Consider the following 17,121-nt stretch of genomic DNA (forward strand, 5'->3'; position numbering starts at 1 on the left):
CACAAAAAATATGTGGATAATTCATGTTACTCACACCTGCATATTCCGCATACATGTGAAACACGTCGTGTAACACACAGAATTAAAAAAATACAAAATAGCTCACCTGACTCGTGGTAGCAGCAGAAAAATATTAAGGCTCACACAGGTCCCATCCCACATCTTGTGCTTTATTCTACTGTCACAATATATTACAGAAAATAACTTAATCCGAGCATCAGAGAAAAAGAAAAAAAAAACTTCCGCACACATGCGCTTGTTACAGAAAGTTCACACATTCACTCACACACACACACACATAGACGCAGACAACATTCACACACACACACAAACACACACACACACACACACACACACACACACACATAGACGCACAGACAATGACAAACGCTCTTAAAGGAGCCGCACCCCATTTTCACTCGTTACAGACACTTGTCAGATTTTATTATAGAGAGCAGGCAGGAGGTTGACTGATTGTTTACAAAGCAGAAAAGTGCATGCTTTTACAGGCGTGTTGTGGAGCCGATCCGTGAATCGCAGCACATTATGATGATGACCAATCAGAGTCACTTAAGGGCGGGCCTTTCAGAGGAATTAGGAAATTTGACAGTCAAATCAAAGTTAGATATATGAAAAAAACAATGCGATTTGCTTAAAGTGAAACATGAGCACACATTGATTTGCATCTTATAAACACAACCAAGCCTTAAAATTACATCCTCGACCACCCCTTTAAATACTTATAGGGTTAGTTTTTCCAAAAATAAAAATTCTATTATTGCTAACTAATCTTTAGGTAAATTACAAACCCATTGGATGTTCAAAATACAAATAAATTTATTTGAATCAAATCTGAGTTATTTCTGTGACAACTCTTGTAACATTAGAACTACATCTACCACATTACAATAATAATTTCTATTCATTGTCATTAATTCATTAAGTGTCATTCTTACATTATGATTGTTTTTAAAAATATATAAAACATTCTGAATTAAATAATAAAAAAAAATAATAATTTGTAAAAAATTTTTTTAAATTTTGTCTTTAAAATTAACACTATGGGGCGATATGATGCCGTTCTTTGTCGCAATAGCATCTTACCGCATACCTCTGTGTGGACGGCTTTCCCGCTGTTACCTGTTTGTCTAGTAAGCTGGTCATGTACATCGGCAGACTTGAGATGTAGAGAGGAGTTGACCAGAGGATTTGACGGGGTTCAAGTCTAGTGAAGAACGGTTTAAGAAAGAGGGTAAGACAAAAACAGAAGCCAAAAAATAAAATAATCAAGTAAATAACAGGGTGAGAATGTGGTAAATTCTGAAAACATGGTAAAAAACTAGGGAAGTGGGTGGGCGGGTCAATCTTTGTATTTAAAAACACTAATGGTTGGGTTTAGTGAAGGAGGAAGGTGGGTCAGTCGATTGGTCAGTCAGTCAGTAATTCAGTCAGTCAGTCGACAGCGGACTCTGGTGGATTTACGCAAGAACAGCAGGCGTGAATGGCACTCACGAGAGAAATTTGAGCTCTCAAAAACTCTCAAAACTGCAAAAAACATAGCTCCTCTCACATATTTGGCACTCTACAGAAATATATATATAGCTATTCGTTTTCAGAATGAGCCTGGGTTGTCATTATTTATTCTCAAATGGCAAACAGATTAATAATTACGGCATACTCAAATGTTTGTTGTAAAAATATACACTGTATAAAGTAGTTACTCAAGAAATTAGTAAGGATTGTAGAGCTGCAACCATCTTTGTCTGTCATGATATTTCCACCTTTTTAAGTGAAAGTTTACATTTGTACCTTCATCAGTTTGGTGTTGTTTTTCACCTTCTCCCAGGTGACCATCTGCACTGCAAAGCTTGCCTTCAGCAGCACTTGGATGTGAAGGGATAATCCTGGTTTATAGATTAGCTGGCAAACTAACTTGAGTAGTGAAGTATTCCCTCAGTCTAAAGCTTTGGATACTTAGTAAGAGGACAACAAACACTAGATGTGTTTTCTCACTAACCTTTTTGCCTATGGAGAACCCAAGTTTGCTCTTTCAGAATATTAACTCTGTCATGAAAGGAAGTTTCTTAGTGAAGGTTTCTCTGAACTCGTTTTTTTCTTGGCTCTGTGGAGATAAAAGTAAAAGGCTGGATGTTGGAACCTGTATGTAAACATCTTGAATTGGACTGAAGCTAAGACAGTTTTGTCAAATGCAGGATGATTGCCTACGTAGACTGCCTTTCCACCGAACCAGCTGGGAAATGCTGGAATAGGACATACTATGAGGATGAGGATGAACTTCTTCCTCTTTATACCCGCAAACTAAACCTCCAACCCAAGACAGAGGGCAGTCTTCGTCGAAGACTCCTCACCTCTAAAATTCACCAGCAGCAGGATGCTTTATGGGCACCTAGACATTGGACGGGACCACCAACTCGAAAGGGTACCCCCCTGCAGGGTCAGCCTAACTACACCTTTAGTCCATCCATCCACGACTGGAGAGGTAGCACTTCAAATCTAGTTTGTCGTTTTTCTTTAGAGGAGAGTTTGTTAAGCATAAGAGCAAAGGCTGGTGCTCAACTTTGTTGGCATAACAAAAAAGAAGCTGCTGTATTAGCAGGTGTTAAAACATAAGAGCTAGACCCTTGAAAGACTGATGCGTTTTAACAGGTTTTTGGTGGTGAATGGTTGAAGAGCGATGATTAAAGTCTAGCTTAATGTACTGCCCAGTTTTAGGATGGTGTTTGAAGTCTGGTACATGACAGGCCAAGACAAGAGTAGGGCTGAGATGCACAATAGAAAAAAGTGCTATTGAACAAAGGAGAGATTTCTGGATAATCTGTTTCAAGAAGTGAATACATAATGTTCAAAGTGAAGTTCTACCATTTATGTTGTCTTTAAAGGGCTTGTTCACCATAAACTGCAAATTTGTCAATTTACTAACCCTCATGTTGCTGTAAACCTGTATGGCTTTCCTGCTGTAGAATACAAAGGGGGAAATAATGTACTGTTGTCTGATTGCAAAAAAAAAAAAAAAAAAAAAAAAAAAAAACTTTAGAGGTTCAAAAAGGCAGGAAAATAACCAGAAAAGTACTAAAAATAACTCAAAATAACAATTTGTTCATAAATCAGGCAGTTAGTATTGATGTTAGTAGATGCTTAAATACTGTTAGTATTAATTATATGCTTCTTTTCTTAAAACTTAATTTATTTTCATTTTAAAACTGATAAAGCCAACTATTGTATCTATTTGCATTACCTCATAATATTTATACTCATTTTAGTTATAAATTTTGTAAATCTAATATTTCTGTTTAATTTACATATTTCTATTATTATTAAAGTATTTTTAAGTTTATAATAACAGCACTAAATAGGGCATTTTAAATTCTCTTATAGCATTTTTAAATAATTTAATATTTTTGTCACACAAAACGTAGATATAAGATTTAGAATCTAGATTGAAAGTCAAAAAAATCACTTTCATTATATTGTTTTTTAAACATTAAAAGCTTAATTAGTGTATCTACATCTTTTGATATCTATAATAATCTATCTGTTTTGTTGATGTTGACAGAATTTTCAGATAATCAATTCCTTTTAAGATGTGAAGTTATAAAGTCACAATCTGCATTTACCCCATATAGAAATAGCAACTGTAAATACAAACTCTACTTTTCCAGTCGTAATGTTTCTCAGAATCCAGTGGGCCAATTTGCTCAGATTAAACCCTCTGCTTCTGAAGTTATTTATAAGACTTATACCTAACTAAATATGTGCACATATTGCATGCAATATTAATCCTTTTCCATCAGTGATCATAAGCAGCCATAATCTTAGCACAGGCTTGTTTAGAAAAGAGTTTTGGTTTGGACCTTACACATTGATAAATGTGTAATGTTGACTAAGCCTCAAGTTGGCAGACAACATAACTGATTTCTTAACGCTGTGCTAAAATCCCATCCTATGCACCAGGCAAGCTGCTCCCTTCACTTACATCAGATGTGAAGACAGATGCCTCTGCGAAACCATATGTGATTTACAGTCCACTCAAATCAGAAATTCAGTTCAATTCAATTATTCTCAAATAATGCTGGAAATCATTTAGTTTTACACAAAGTTAAACAGAAGTACTTGATTTGCACTCGTTGAATAATTGACACACTGAGAAAGGAATTGTGCCGAAACGTCTGTGTTTTATATCTTCTAAGAATGTAAAGCTATATAAATTAATTACTTAACGAGTGTGAATCATGACCTTATAAATTATATTATTAACAAAATTAATAGACCAAAATTTTAAAAACCACTGTCGCGCAGTGCAGAATTCATTAATAAACTTTTACACAAAGTTCAAATAGTTTTACTGTAGCTAAAAATAAATATGCTAAATAGGATTGTTATTACTAATCATTGTTTGTCTTATTTCATTTATAATAGTTTGTACTTGCATTTGAGGCAACCATTTGTTTCAAAATGCTTTGTTGGATTTAGATACTCTTCAGATGTGTTATATTCTGTCACACACTCATTTAGTGTGTCCATACGGTGAGGTAAACACTTCTAATACGGTCTAATTAAAGTAATTACTTTTAAATAGGCTTTGAGCTACACACAGCTGCTCAGGGAGGCACACACAAACACAACTCACACACCTCTTTCTTCATGAGTGTCACTTCAAGAGGGCACTTTGTAGCTTTTTAATGTTTTTTATTTTAATGATCAAATTCCCATTAGACCCTTCCCCTCTCAATGGTCAGACTAATAAAGTCTGATTTACAGGGTTATGCCACAAGATGGCACTGTTATTTTACCTTCAGATATAGTTATACAGTAAAGAGGATATTAAAAGAGCCTTCTTAAAAGCATTATAAGCTATAAAATAAACCAACCATCAGAGAATCATAACATTACAGACTTTAATTTGAAGACTATGTACTGTGAACTAAGAGGTTTCACTAGGGAAAGTACTACAATCCTATAAATCTGTTCATTTAAAGCTGTTGGTTGAATCAATAGAAACATAAGCTTAGTTTATATATGACAACAAAATAATAAGCATATGCATACATACATACATACATACATACATACATACATACATACATGCATACATACATACATACATACATACATACATACATACAAACATTGTATTTTGGCTCACTGTGACTTTGATTGGTGCAGGAATTCTGATAGTACACATAATTGATTTTAAAAGAAGTAGAATAATAAGGTCTGTCTTTAAATGATGGTCTGTTTTTTTGTGATAACATCTATTTCACAATAGTAAATAAATGAATGGAGTTGTGGTAACTTACTTGTGTTTAGTCTTCAGAAATAATTCTATTATGTTTTTTTATTTCATCATGAAAACGTAAATGTAAACCGTTAATACTACGAATGGTCTCTTGCCTTTTTTCATTATGGTTGCATTGAAGCAGAGATAAGAGAGACAAATAGCTTGTTTGAAGTCTAACTGAGAAGTGTGTCACTGAGGAATTTAACAGGAATGCGTCAATTCTATAACATGACTTAAAATGTAGAACATCTGAGATCAAAATGTTGATAATTGTGCAATGTCTGGGAATAGGTCCAAGCCATTTGACATATATTTATGCATACATGCAGCTATTTGTAAAACTTCAAATTAACATGAACCACTACATTCAGGGAGATGAGTATAGCAGAGAATGGCTTCTTTATTCCATGTAGCAAAGAATACACTCCCAAATCCCAAAATGGTCTGCTGATGTGCTATATGGGATCGTATTTCTCATTGTGCTGGAGCTGGCCCAGTTTTCTGACACAGATATTGGCACACTTTGGAGCCAATGCTAGGCCAGACATGTTACAGATCAATATGGCACATATGTCTGAGCAGACACAGTAAAGTGGCTTGCTGCTGTATTATTTATTAGGCCTGTGTCTGGGTGGAACTCATATTTTAATGCCCCATGCTTAGAAATCTGGATGTCTGTTCATCCCAGTTGTTTTGTAATGAAAGAAAGGAATATACAGCATTGTTTGTCGGCCAAATAAGTCCCATTTTTAAAAATGACTTCTAGGGACAGTTTTTTTTATAAATTTTAGAAAATGTATATTACAAAATGTTAGCTTTTGCTCTTCCACAAGTAGTACTGATAGTGTAACACAGTACTGAAATCAGAGCTCTGTTAAAAAAGAAAAAGAAAATGAAAGCTCCTTACTTTTTCATTTTTTAAGTGGTAGTGTATACACTAACACATCAGCTATTCATAGATAAAATAATTATTTGTATGACAAATAATTGCCCTTCAAGGGTTTTGCTTTTGAGATGAATGTCTTTCAAGAGATAAAAAAACTACTAGATGGTTGTGTTGTGTATTTTCACAGTAAACACAAGAATAGAGGCAAATAATGCCATAGATTTTGAAAAAAGAATATATCAGTCATTTTAGGCCACAAATGTAAAAACAAACAAACATTAGATAGACTGTAAATTTAACATTCTGAAAAAAAAACTCTTCCAGGAAACTCAACAATCCACCTGAACACCTTACTAACCATATAGCAATAATCTGGCAACCACATCCTAACACCAACATAGGCTCATTCTAAAAACGTACCCCTATATACATTTCTGGAGATTGCGAATTTTGTAGCCAGAAGTTTGTATGGTTGCATTTCATCTTTAACATGAATGCTATGGGGCGATATGATGCCGTTCGTTTTCGTACTTACCAGCTGACTGCTTACCTTCGTATGGACGGCTTTCCCAATGTTTACAGTGTGTCCAGTTTAGGCATGGGACAATAACGAGTTTCAAGGTTTACCACGTTTTGGAAAAGTCAAGGTATTAAAACCGCAAACATTTTTTGTTATACCATTTCTAAGGAATATGTAGAAAGTTCTTTAAGTGTTTTTTTTTTTATTTGTTGTAAAGGAAATCTGTGTTTTTGAAGCTGATGAAGATAGTAAAAGTCAATAGTTTATTTTAATTATGTAGCCTGACATGTTTACTGTTCCAAAATATTATGAATGTTTCCTAAAATTGTCTATATTGTGTTAAATGGGTAAAAAAAAGTTGTTTGTTTGCACCGGTTATTCAGGAAGTGACAATTTTGTTCTCTTTGACTCACTGGATGCAAACGTTGCTTTATGCATAAGTTTTTTTTGAAAAATTTCAGTTTTGTGCATAAATTTATTTCACATTTTTGGATTGAAACATAGCTAAAAAAACTTAGCTCCAGGGACATATTTGGCACTCTCGAGAAATGTATATAGTGGTACATTTTCAGAATAAGCCTGGGTTGCAAAACAACCTTGCAGTCGACAGAACACCTTAGTAACAACCTGGCGACAAGCTAATAATCCCCCAGAACACCCTAGCAACCATACAGCAATACTCTACAAAAATAGCAGTCTCCCAAAACACCCTAGCAACCACATAGCAACACTCAAGTGATCTGTTTTGTGAGAATTGTGTGTGTGTGTGTGTGTGTGTGTGTTTAAGCTTGTATAGGGTCTGGTTTGCTTTATGCTGACACAAGAGCTTTCTTTACACTCAGTCACAGCCAGTGTCCTGATCTCCAGCTAACAGCTAGAGGTGAACTTGTGGCCCTGCACCGAGGTGACGCTCACCTTCTGCTGTCAAATGATCACAAAAACCATCTTCCAGATGTCACGTCACATCATCTAAGATCAGCAAAGCAGATTTCTGAATCATGACATGCAAGTCAGTTCATGTATTGCTTTCAATAGAAGCTAAGACACATTTACACATCAAGTGCCCTTGAAAATCAGCAGCTCCCCTTCACATGTGTGTGGATCTAGTTAAATTAAAATCGAGAGAAGATGAAGAGCCCTGAAGCTCTGGGTGAATTTTATCACCAAACTCACTCACAGCTACCTTAGTAGCCGTAACCAGGTCATGTAAGAGTCAGAGCTTCTACAGATATTTATTCTGTCTATGTAAGATCTGCTTTACTGTATTATTGCTGTGATTTTTTTTGGCATGTGCACTTTGTAATTATCATGAATTGTAGGCAATGATATTATTGTGCTGTTGCCTTTATTTAGGGGATCATAAATAGTTGCACAGCCGGTAATAAAGATGTAAGATAACAGAGGTTTTATGTTGCACTGCCTCAAGTGCCAGATTGCTTTCATAAAAGAGAGCCAACAATATGATGCATGAAATTTATTAATGATGATTGCTATAATTGAATCCTTTAAAGGAAGGCTAACGGCAAGATGTTAAGAAGCACTGCAGCAGCTTGAATATTCGCCCACTGGTGTTAATATATATAGTATTTTATCCTTTAAAATTGTTTTATAGGCAAACTTGTAAATTTAAATGTGATGGCCTTCTGGAAAGAAAAACACTCTAGATAGTAAAATGAAACTAAATGCTAGGTGCTTGACAGGGCTGTTTCTATTTACAATTTTCACAAGGATTTTTAAAGTGTTGCTACACAGTTACTAGTATAGTCTAGGTGACACGGCTATGTCGTTTCCAATACAGGCTCATTCTGAAAACAAGAACAGCAGGTGCAAATGAGAGAAATTTGAGATGTGAAAAAGCATACACTGCTATTTTGCTCTCTCCAGAAATCTATATCAGAGTACTTAAACAGAATGAGCCTGGGTTGGTCGATTCCTACTTCCACAAGGACTGCCCACTGCAAAAAAATCCAAAACAATGAAAATCTCACTGTTTTTGGCTTTTGTGTTTTTTGGGGGGTCTGCTTACATGCATTGCCAGCACGTCCATAGAGGTGACCTAAGGTGCCATCCGCAACACCCCCATCCACCCATTCCTGTCCTTAATTTCATCCATGACATCCACCCACCCCCGGTCCTCACTTTTCGTCCTTTCATGTTTCTCTCCACCTATTTTATTCACATTTTGTATATGCACATAAAAAAACGATTGATGGAAATGGCAAGATGTGCATTAAAAAAAAAAAACGGTTACGCATTACTGAGAAGGGTAAACCTTTTATTCGATAAGCAAAGATGCGCATAAACTAAGATGGAAACACTTTTACAGAACAATCCAGTATGCGCATTAAAAGAGTTATGTGATTTTGTTGTAAGAGAAAAAAGTGTGTGAATGGACAAACCAGCAGGCTGAGCTCATTGTTAAACATCTGAAATGTTGTTTTGGTCATTCTAAAACACTTTCATAATTTCAGTATTAGTGTTATTATATTATGAATGACCTTCAGAACTGTCAAGAGTGTCTGCGCTTTTAGTCTCATGCCTTCAAATACCATCACGTGATCATTGCGTGTCTTTTAAGTCATTTCCATTTTTACTTTTGATATTTGCCCCCAGTTAATCAGGAAGTGACTATTTTGTTCTCTTTGACTCGTTGGATGGAAACACTGCTTTATTCACACATCTTTTATACAATATTCCAGTTTTGAGCATAAAATAATTCACATCTTTGGATCGAAACATTGCATTTGTTTTCCCATTTGAACATATCCAAGAAATTACTAAAAACATTTCAGACCCCCAAAACGGTGCTTCTAGAGATGCAATATATAATGGTGACCATATTGTTACTGTTTAATAAATGCTTATTTTTCATGATATCATTATTGTGCTGATTATAAAATTATTTATAATACATTTTTTCAGATACAGACGTCTCCTTGCAGTTTCCATTTCTGCAGTTAAGATTTTAAAATGCACAGTATTTCCTCTATATTTTCCAACTGTATTTGTTTTAGTTTTGTTTTTGTTCAGGCTCAGGAAAAAAAATGATTTGAAGATTTGTATTTAAAGGGCTAGTGAATGTTTACTGACTGCTAAATAGAGTATAAAGGTGCTAAATAAAGTTAAATACACTGTTAACGATTTTTGTATTTAACTGTGATGTGAACTGAATTTTACTGTAGGACAGTTATGCAGAATGTTTCTGTATTTTAAAGTTGCATTGTAAAAATGAATGTATAGTTCACAATAAACATATACAGAATACAGTAAATACATACACAGCTAGATAAATGGTGCTGTAAAATGTAAATATGGTATTTTTGCTGTAATTGATTTACAGTAAGTTACTGGCAAACTTCTGCAAGTTACTGTAGATTCTACAGGAAATTGTTAACAGTGTACATTTATGGCAAAAACATTTCAAAAGCTTTCAGGTTTAGTTGATAATTATGCCATACAGTTTATCAAAATCTAGTGCTTATGCCTTTTAAAAAATCTACCAATGACCTAAAAAAGCTTAATTCAACTCCAAAACAAGATTATTTTTGAGCCCACATAAGATAAATATGGTATTTTTTTTAAAGGCCGACTGTACTCTGCAACATGATACTACACTACAACAGCACACAATAACGTATTCATGGAATTCATTCTGCATTACACAACTGTATTTTCTGTAAGCAGCATTTTTAGATTGTGCCTTGATATAAGCTGTACAGACTGCTCATTTGATTTATTCTGGTAATACTGTCCATGTTTGTTTTCATCAGTGAAATGTGAGCAGAGGCTGTTAACCTGGTGACTGCAGCCCCTGGACTGAGTGTGTCCATTGTGCTGAGTGCAGTGTGTGTGAGCAGGACGAATGATAAGGGCTGTTGTGCAGGTGTGGGCAGGACTCACGTGACTCGCTCACTCACTGAAGTGCCCTCTCTTTCCTCTACTGTTGCTAGGGGACTCTTTTTTGGATTGTCTCTAATCAGCCAGGTTTTGCTCACTATGAAGAAAATGTTGTCAGTGTGATGACTGCTTTGATTAAAGGTGTTGTTACAAGCCCCAACCTTTTCAGCTATTATCTCTCCTATGAATGCATGAATTTGAGAGTGATTGCAGTGAAAGTGGAAAAAAAACATAGAGATGAAAGATGCTGATTCAAGATAGCTATAGCTAAGGGAATCCACTCTGCTTAGACATTTTAAATATACAAAAATACTTACAAATAAATAAAGGATAGCTAAGAAGAAATGTTTGTACACCATTTATAAAGTAACTGTCAGGATTCTGCCACTCCGGTCTTGTTAATTCCTGTTTTGGTGGCAGAGTCCAGACACTAGTCCTGTCTTGTCTAGTATGTTGTGCTCTGCTTGAGTTTTCTCATAAATTCTTGTCATTGTCTCTCTTTGTCTTTGTATAAGCACCATCTTGGCTGTGCTCGGGGTGTGCTTGTTACCACTTGACGTGTGCACGTGAGGTTCGGGTGTGCTCGGGATGCACGTAATGTAATGTAATGTAATGTGTATTTGTGCACGCTCTCATCCTGGTGCGTTTGCTGTTTTGTTTGCTGCATGGTGTTTTCGTTTTCAGTGCTTCAGTCTAGTTGGTTTTGGTTTCGATTGGTGCTGGGATCGTAACATGCATGTTGCATGTGTGAGTGCACTGCAAGTATTTTACAGTATTTATCGTTATTTATTATATTTTAAGATTTTTTTTTAAGTATTCACAAATGGATAAACCTATTGTTTTGAAAGATAGTGTCAAAGTTTAAAGATTTAAAATGACAATTAATTAGTGTTTATCGAAAGATATTTCATTGAATCATTCATCTTCCTTCAGCTTAGTCCTTTTACTCATCAGCGGTTGCCACAGCAGAATTAACTGCTAACTAATCCAGCATAAGTTTTACGCAGTGGATGGCCTTCCAGCTGCAACCCATCACTGGGAAACATCCATACACTTTCACATACACTACAGCAAATTTTTGTTTATTCAATTCACCTATAGCGCAGGTCTTTGGACAATGGGGGAAAACCGGAGACAGTAATGCCAACTATTTCCAATGAAAAGTAGCTAAAGCCTTCCCGAAAAGTAGCTAAATGTTGCCAGATGACATGATTTGCACAACAGTGACTTTATCACGTAGTATCTGACAAGCGTAAGCCTGTCATGTCTCTACTCTATAATATATATTATATTATATTATATTAAATTAAAACATTACATCCAGATGCACAATAATTTGGTTCTTATTAACATATTACTTTACTCAACGACATCATTGCATAATTACAACTCAAAACTACATCTTTATGTATTATACAAAATAATTAATGTTTTCTCAAATTGACTGGCCATCTCAGCAAAAAACATTAGTTGAAATATGTCCATTTAGATTTGTATGAAAATATATATATATAACTATTTGTAAAAGTAATACAAACACTCATTGATAAGAATTTTTTATTTTTAAATATAACACCGATAATGAACAGCTACATTCTTTTAAACAATCACAGGTTGTGTGCTTACTCTTTTTAACTTGTGAAATTGACACATTTGTGAAAGTGACAACAATTATAGCACTATTGGAATTTATTGCTACCTAAATTACCAACAAATATACATGTGAACAAATATCAGTAAATTAACAGTTATGAAAAACAATCTGAGCAAGCAATTTACTCTGAGCTTCTCAGTCTATTCGAGTGAAACCTGCAGCCACTGCTCCATTGAGTTGCTTTTCAAAAATTGCTAAAAGTAGCCACATGAATGTTAAAAAATGCTAAATTTGTTACTAGGTGCTTTTTGAAAAAAAGTTGCTAGGGTAGTATGAAAAGTTGCTAAACATAGAAACAAAATTGCTAAGTTGGCAACACTGACTGGAGTACCCAGAGGAAACCCATGCGTACACAGGGAGAACATGCAAAATCCACACAAAAATGCCAACCGACCCAGCCGGGATGCCAACCAGCGACCTTCTTGCTGTTAGGCGACAGTGCTAACCACTGAGCCACTGTGCTGCGTGATTTTTTTAATATGTAATTCTAAACTAAAAAAACATTCTAATAAAAAAACTTTAAATGTTTTGATGCTAGAAATCACCATAAACTGCCACTGATGTCCTTTTTAAAAAAAAAATAAAGCTGTGAACCACAGTTTTTTTTTTTTTTTTTTGTACCAATACATTATACATACAGTGCAATGCCTGTCTACAAACCCATTCCTCATTAAAGTTCAAATGCTTTCCTGTCTTTTATACTATACTACGTTTTTCTGTCTGTCTGGCATTTTCACACAGCGACACACAATAGCTGAGACGTCTTTGAGGGAGTCCAAACACTGCTGGAGTTTTGTTCACAATCCCCAATCTGTCTCATTATGGTCCTATTCATTTCTATTACATCAGCACGAATGCAGCAAATCAAAATCCCAACTGGACCATAGTCTGTATAAAAGAACCATCCTTAAGAGCTGTTTCCTCTATAGGTATGCAGTTTGCCATATATTATTTGCGTATGTGTGAATGAGTGAAAAACAATACACAGCTTGTGATTTATATTAGTTTAGCTGTTGTTGTTCATCTATTTAGGCTAGTGTTTAATGGGCATTTTCGTTGGCCTTCCAGCTGCTTTATATGGAGATGTTTGTCTTCTATTGAAGATGTCTTGTCTGGGATATTGAGAGGAGAGGTGCTGTAGTTTTTGTATATGAGTTTGTGTTGTGTAGGACTAGTAGTGCTAGAAACCACTAAATACAATAGGATCAGTCAAGCAGGAAGATTTTAGCATTTTAGGGGCTGTACCCCAATCTCATTATGAGTGTGCCCTTTAGCTGAGCCAGGGTAGGTCAACGGGATACACAACATTACCCATGAAAAACACAAGCAAAGCAGCTCTAGAATAAGTAATGAAACTACAGTAGAGAACTAAGAATTTACATTTAAAAAAATATCACAGTCAAATGATGTTCTCCCAGGTATTTTCTTCTGCATTACAGACAGAAGACTGCAGATATATATGAAAATGCTCTCCTCTTCTAAAAATGAAGTTTCTATAGTTTCATATAGAACTTTTACTATGTATAGAATCCTCACATTAAAGACATTCATTAACCAATCTATGTTAAAGTCAACATGAACCAGCATGAGTTTTTCAGTTATTTAAGAATGGAGAAAATGAATGGTGTTGCACTTGAATAAGCTGCTCTGCACACATCAATTCAACAAACAGTGGATAGAACACAGTGGTGCACTATATTTTGTTTTAACAGTCTGGTACTATTAACCCCTGCTCATTCTGAGTACGTTCTCTGAATTTGCATTTCTGGAGAGCACCAAATACATCCCAATATGTACTTTTTTTGCAGTTTTTGTTTTCACGAATCCACCAGAGGCTGATGTGTGAGCTTTTTTGAGATCTCAAATTTCTCTTGCAAGTGCTAATGCGGCTGCTCCTCTCACATAAATCCACCAGAGGCTGTTGTCGATTGAGTGACTAATCAACTGACCCACCCTACTTCTTTCCTACACCTAACTGACAGTGTTTTCAAAAGCACTGACTGACCTGCCTGCCCACTTCCCTAAACCCAACCGACAGTTTTAAAAAGCAATCCAGAAAAAGAATAGCCCTCGCGGACGGATATTTTATACAACGTTTTCAGATTTCACCACATTCTCATCCTGTTATTTACTTGTTTATTTTATTTTTCGGCTTTTGTTTTTGTCTTACCTGCTTTTTGAAACATTCTTTGCCGGACTCGAACCCTGCCGTTGCGGTCAACTCCGATCCGCGTCACAAATCCGCCCATGTACGCGGCAAGCAAATGGACGAACTAACAACGGAAAAGCCATCCATACGGACTTAAGTGCTCAGCTGGTAAGCGCAAAAAGGAACGGCATCATACTGCCCGGTAGTGTTTGTTTTATAGATGAATTGCAGCCATACGTACCTCTGGCTACATAATTCGCGATCTCCAGTAAAGTCTATGGGGGTTCATTTTCAGAATGAGCTTATGTTACGTACTACTTACAGTATATGAAGCTTAAAAGACACCATTATCAACAGCAAATTTAAATGTGTTCATTACTACTAATATAGTCTCACAAGTTAGATTTAGTTATTAAATATTTCTTCCTCAGAAGTATTATAACCGCTAAAAGTTATGGATCGCTGTTGCATTTGGCACCTAAACAAAAATCTGAATCATTAAATTCCAAACAATGCTGCAGATGAAAAATACACAAAGTTGCTGCAATTTTTAAAATACATCTTGCACAATGGTATAATATATAAAATTCATCCAAAACTTAAATCATTACCTACACGAAAAATGGTGGGTTGCATCATTGAAAAAAGATACCCAATGTTTGGACAAATATTTTTCAAATAAATTTAAGTGTAGATGATGAACAGATTTAAATGTTTGGATGAATACCAGCATTTCAGAGTGTATTAATAAGGCTTTCAGCAGAAGTGAATTTTACATAAGGGAGCACTACCAAATATATTATTATCCAAGTGGGCAATTAACATTTTTACCACTACTATAAAATCACTTTTACAAACGGTTACAGCCTACTTCAGATTTGTGTTGCCAGTTCTTCTCCAAAAAGTGCCAAAATCAAGGACAGACATTTGCTGTGCCACTGAGTGGTCGTCACGCTCTATATGATGGGCACATTGGATCAGTATCAACGCATTGTGGCCATCTGTGTGTCATTTGAGAGTGCTATGGTGAACAGAGGTCTCTAATTTACAGCATCACTGATTGGCACACCGGACTTGGTTTAAATCTGACAAATACTTCTCACTGTGTGCTATCTATTCATAGACATACAGTAATATCAACAATCAAAGTGAATTGCACTGTGAATTGTGCAGTTCTGACCAACCTCACGTGTGAAATTGCTGAGTGGCCGTTCACAGTTCATTAGAAAGAAGGAGAAAAAGAAGGAGGAAGAAACTCACACTTGCTTCAGCACTAATGAAAAAACTGCAGTACCGAGTGGCTAAATAGGAGTTGGGTGGGTGACCACCACCTTAATCTCCCCTGAATGCTCTAAGATCCTTTTCAAACTCGTCCTGGGCCCCCCAGCTCTAAAGAAAAAGGACAGAGCGAAAGGAGGAGTGGCAGGAGCTGCAGCGGTGTAGAGAAACACAATAGGCTGATTGTCAGTGATCCATAGTGTATGGCACAGATCCAAGTTGGTTATACCTCTACAGCAGTAAAGACAAGGTGAGAGAGTCTTAAACCTATGCAATGCGACAGAGAGACATACACTATAGCGAGAGACACAAGGAGGGGAGGAGATTTGCACAGCACAATTGATGAGCAGAGGAAGGCGGATGCAGAGAGAGAGAGAGAGTGTAACTCAAACAGCAGCTGAATATCCTCTGGGGTGGGTGAATGTGTATGTGTAGAGAGAGAGAGAGAGTGATGGAGAAAGAGAGATAGAAGAGGAGGGGGAGTGTTGCATGCTGTGCCAGTCAGCGTAAAATGAGTAAAGAGAGAGTGTCGTTTGGGTAGCGGCATTTTTTTACCCCTTTTTTTTCTTCCTCCTCACACACACACACACACACTCACTTGCTCCAATGGTGGACTAATTCATCCTTATGCACGCATCTCTCAGGGGATCTATCGCTAGTCACAATGGTGTTCATCGGGACCACTCTTAAATCTGTCATTAAGTACTTTAAAAAGAAGGGTAAGTGCTCTCATCATGTACCATGCCGGTTTGGGTTTATCTTATCAGTTGTGCTGCTGAAGGTCAAGTGGACTGAAGTAGTTTTGGGTGTGGGGTTATTCATCACCGCTGCTGTGGGTTGCATGTTTCTGATTCAGAGCCCTGTACTACATTTGTTTGCGAGTCTCTTTTTATAGCGGGACATCAGTCTCCTTATGGTGACCTTGTTCTACAAAAAAATAAAAAATTAAAATTAAGTTCTATGGTCTCTGCAAAGATCAAACACAGATTTTTTTTATTGATGATGTAATTCTCAGATGGTCTGTATAGTGTGTGTGTATATATATATATATATACATACATATATATATTCCAATTTAATATGCAGTGTGTATATATAATATATAATCATATATATATATACATGTAGTTAATAATATGTATTTCATATGTATATAATATACTCTATCAAATTTTTGCATGGTATAAACTGTCCATTTACATTTTTATTATATGTTATAATAATATAAGTTATTATTATTATTATCATTTATACAAGATACATTTTTACATTATATTTACTGGTAGCTTTTTATAAGAATGACTGTACTACTTCACTGTACATGTACTGTAAGTTTAGGTTACAGTAACATTGTACTGATTTACATATTTGTACCCTAAGGGTATTTTCCAACAGAGCAATTGACTTTTTGGTGGACTAGTTACCTCTACCTCTATGT

General features: G+C 35.8%; 1 protein-coding gene across 14 annotated transcripts in view; it reads left to right on the forward strand.

Annotated features, from left to right (window-relative positions):
• nhsl1a (NHS-like 1a) overlaps nt 1–17,121 on the forward strand; it is a 67,473-nt gene that overhangs the window by 30,085 nt on the left and 20,267 nt on the right. For 3 of the 14 annotated variants that reach the window (XM_087290696.1, XM_087290689.1, XM_087290690.1), the window contains exon 1: nt 16,175–16,402. The exons of 10 other annotated variants lie outside the window; for them this stretch is intronic. In XM_087290696.1, coding sequence (XP_087146822.1) covers nt 16,348–16,402 — 55 coding nt within the window. In that variant the 5' untranslated portion in view covers nt 16,175–16,347. Of the gene's footprint in view, nt 1–1,055; nt 2,501–16,174; nt 16,403–17,121 lie in introns of those variants that run through there. One more of the 14 variants, XM_087290681.1, reaches the window with a different exon arrangement.

This window comes from Danio rerio, chromosome 17 (assembly GCF_052040795.2).
Source record: "Danio rerio strain M-AB ecotype USA chromosome 17, GRCz13ab, whole genome shotgun sequence".
NCBI lineage: Eukaryota > Metazoa > Chordata > Actinopteri > Cypriniformes > Danionidae > Danio > Danio rerio.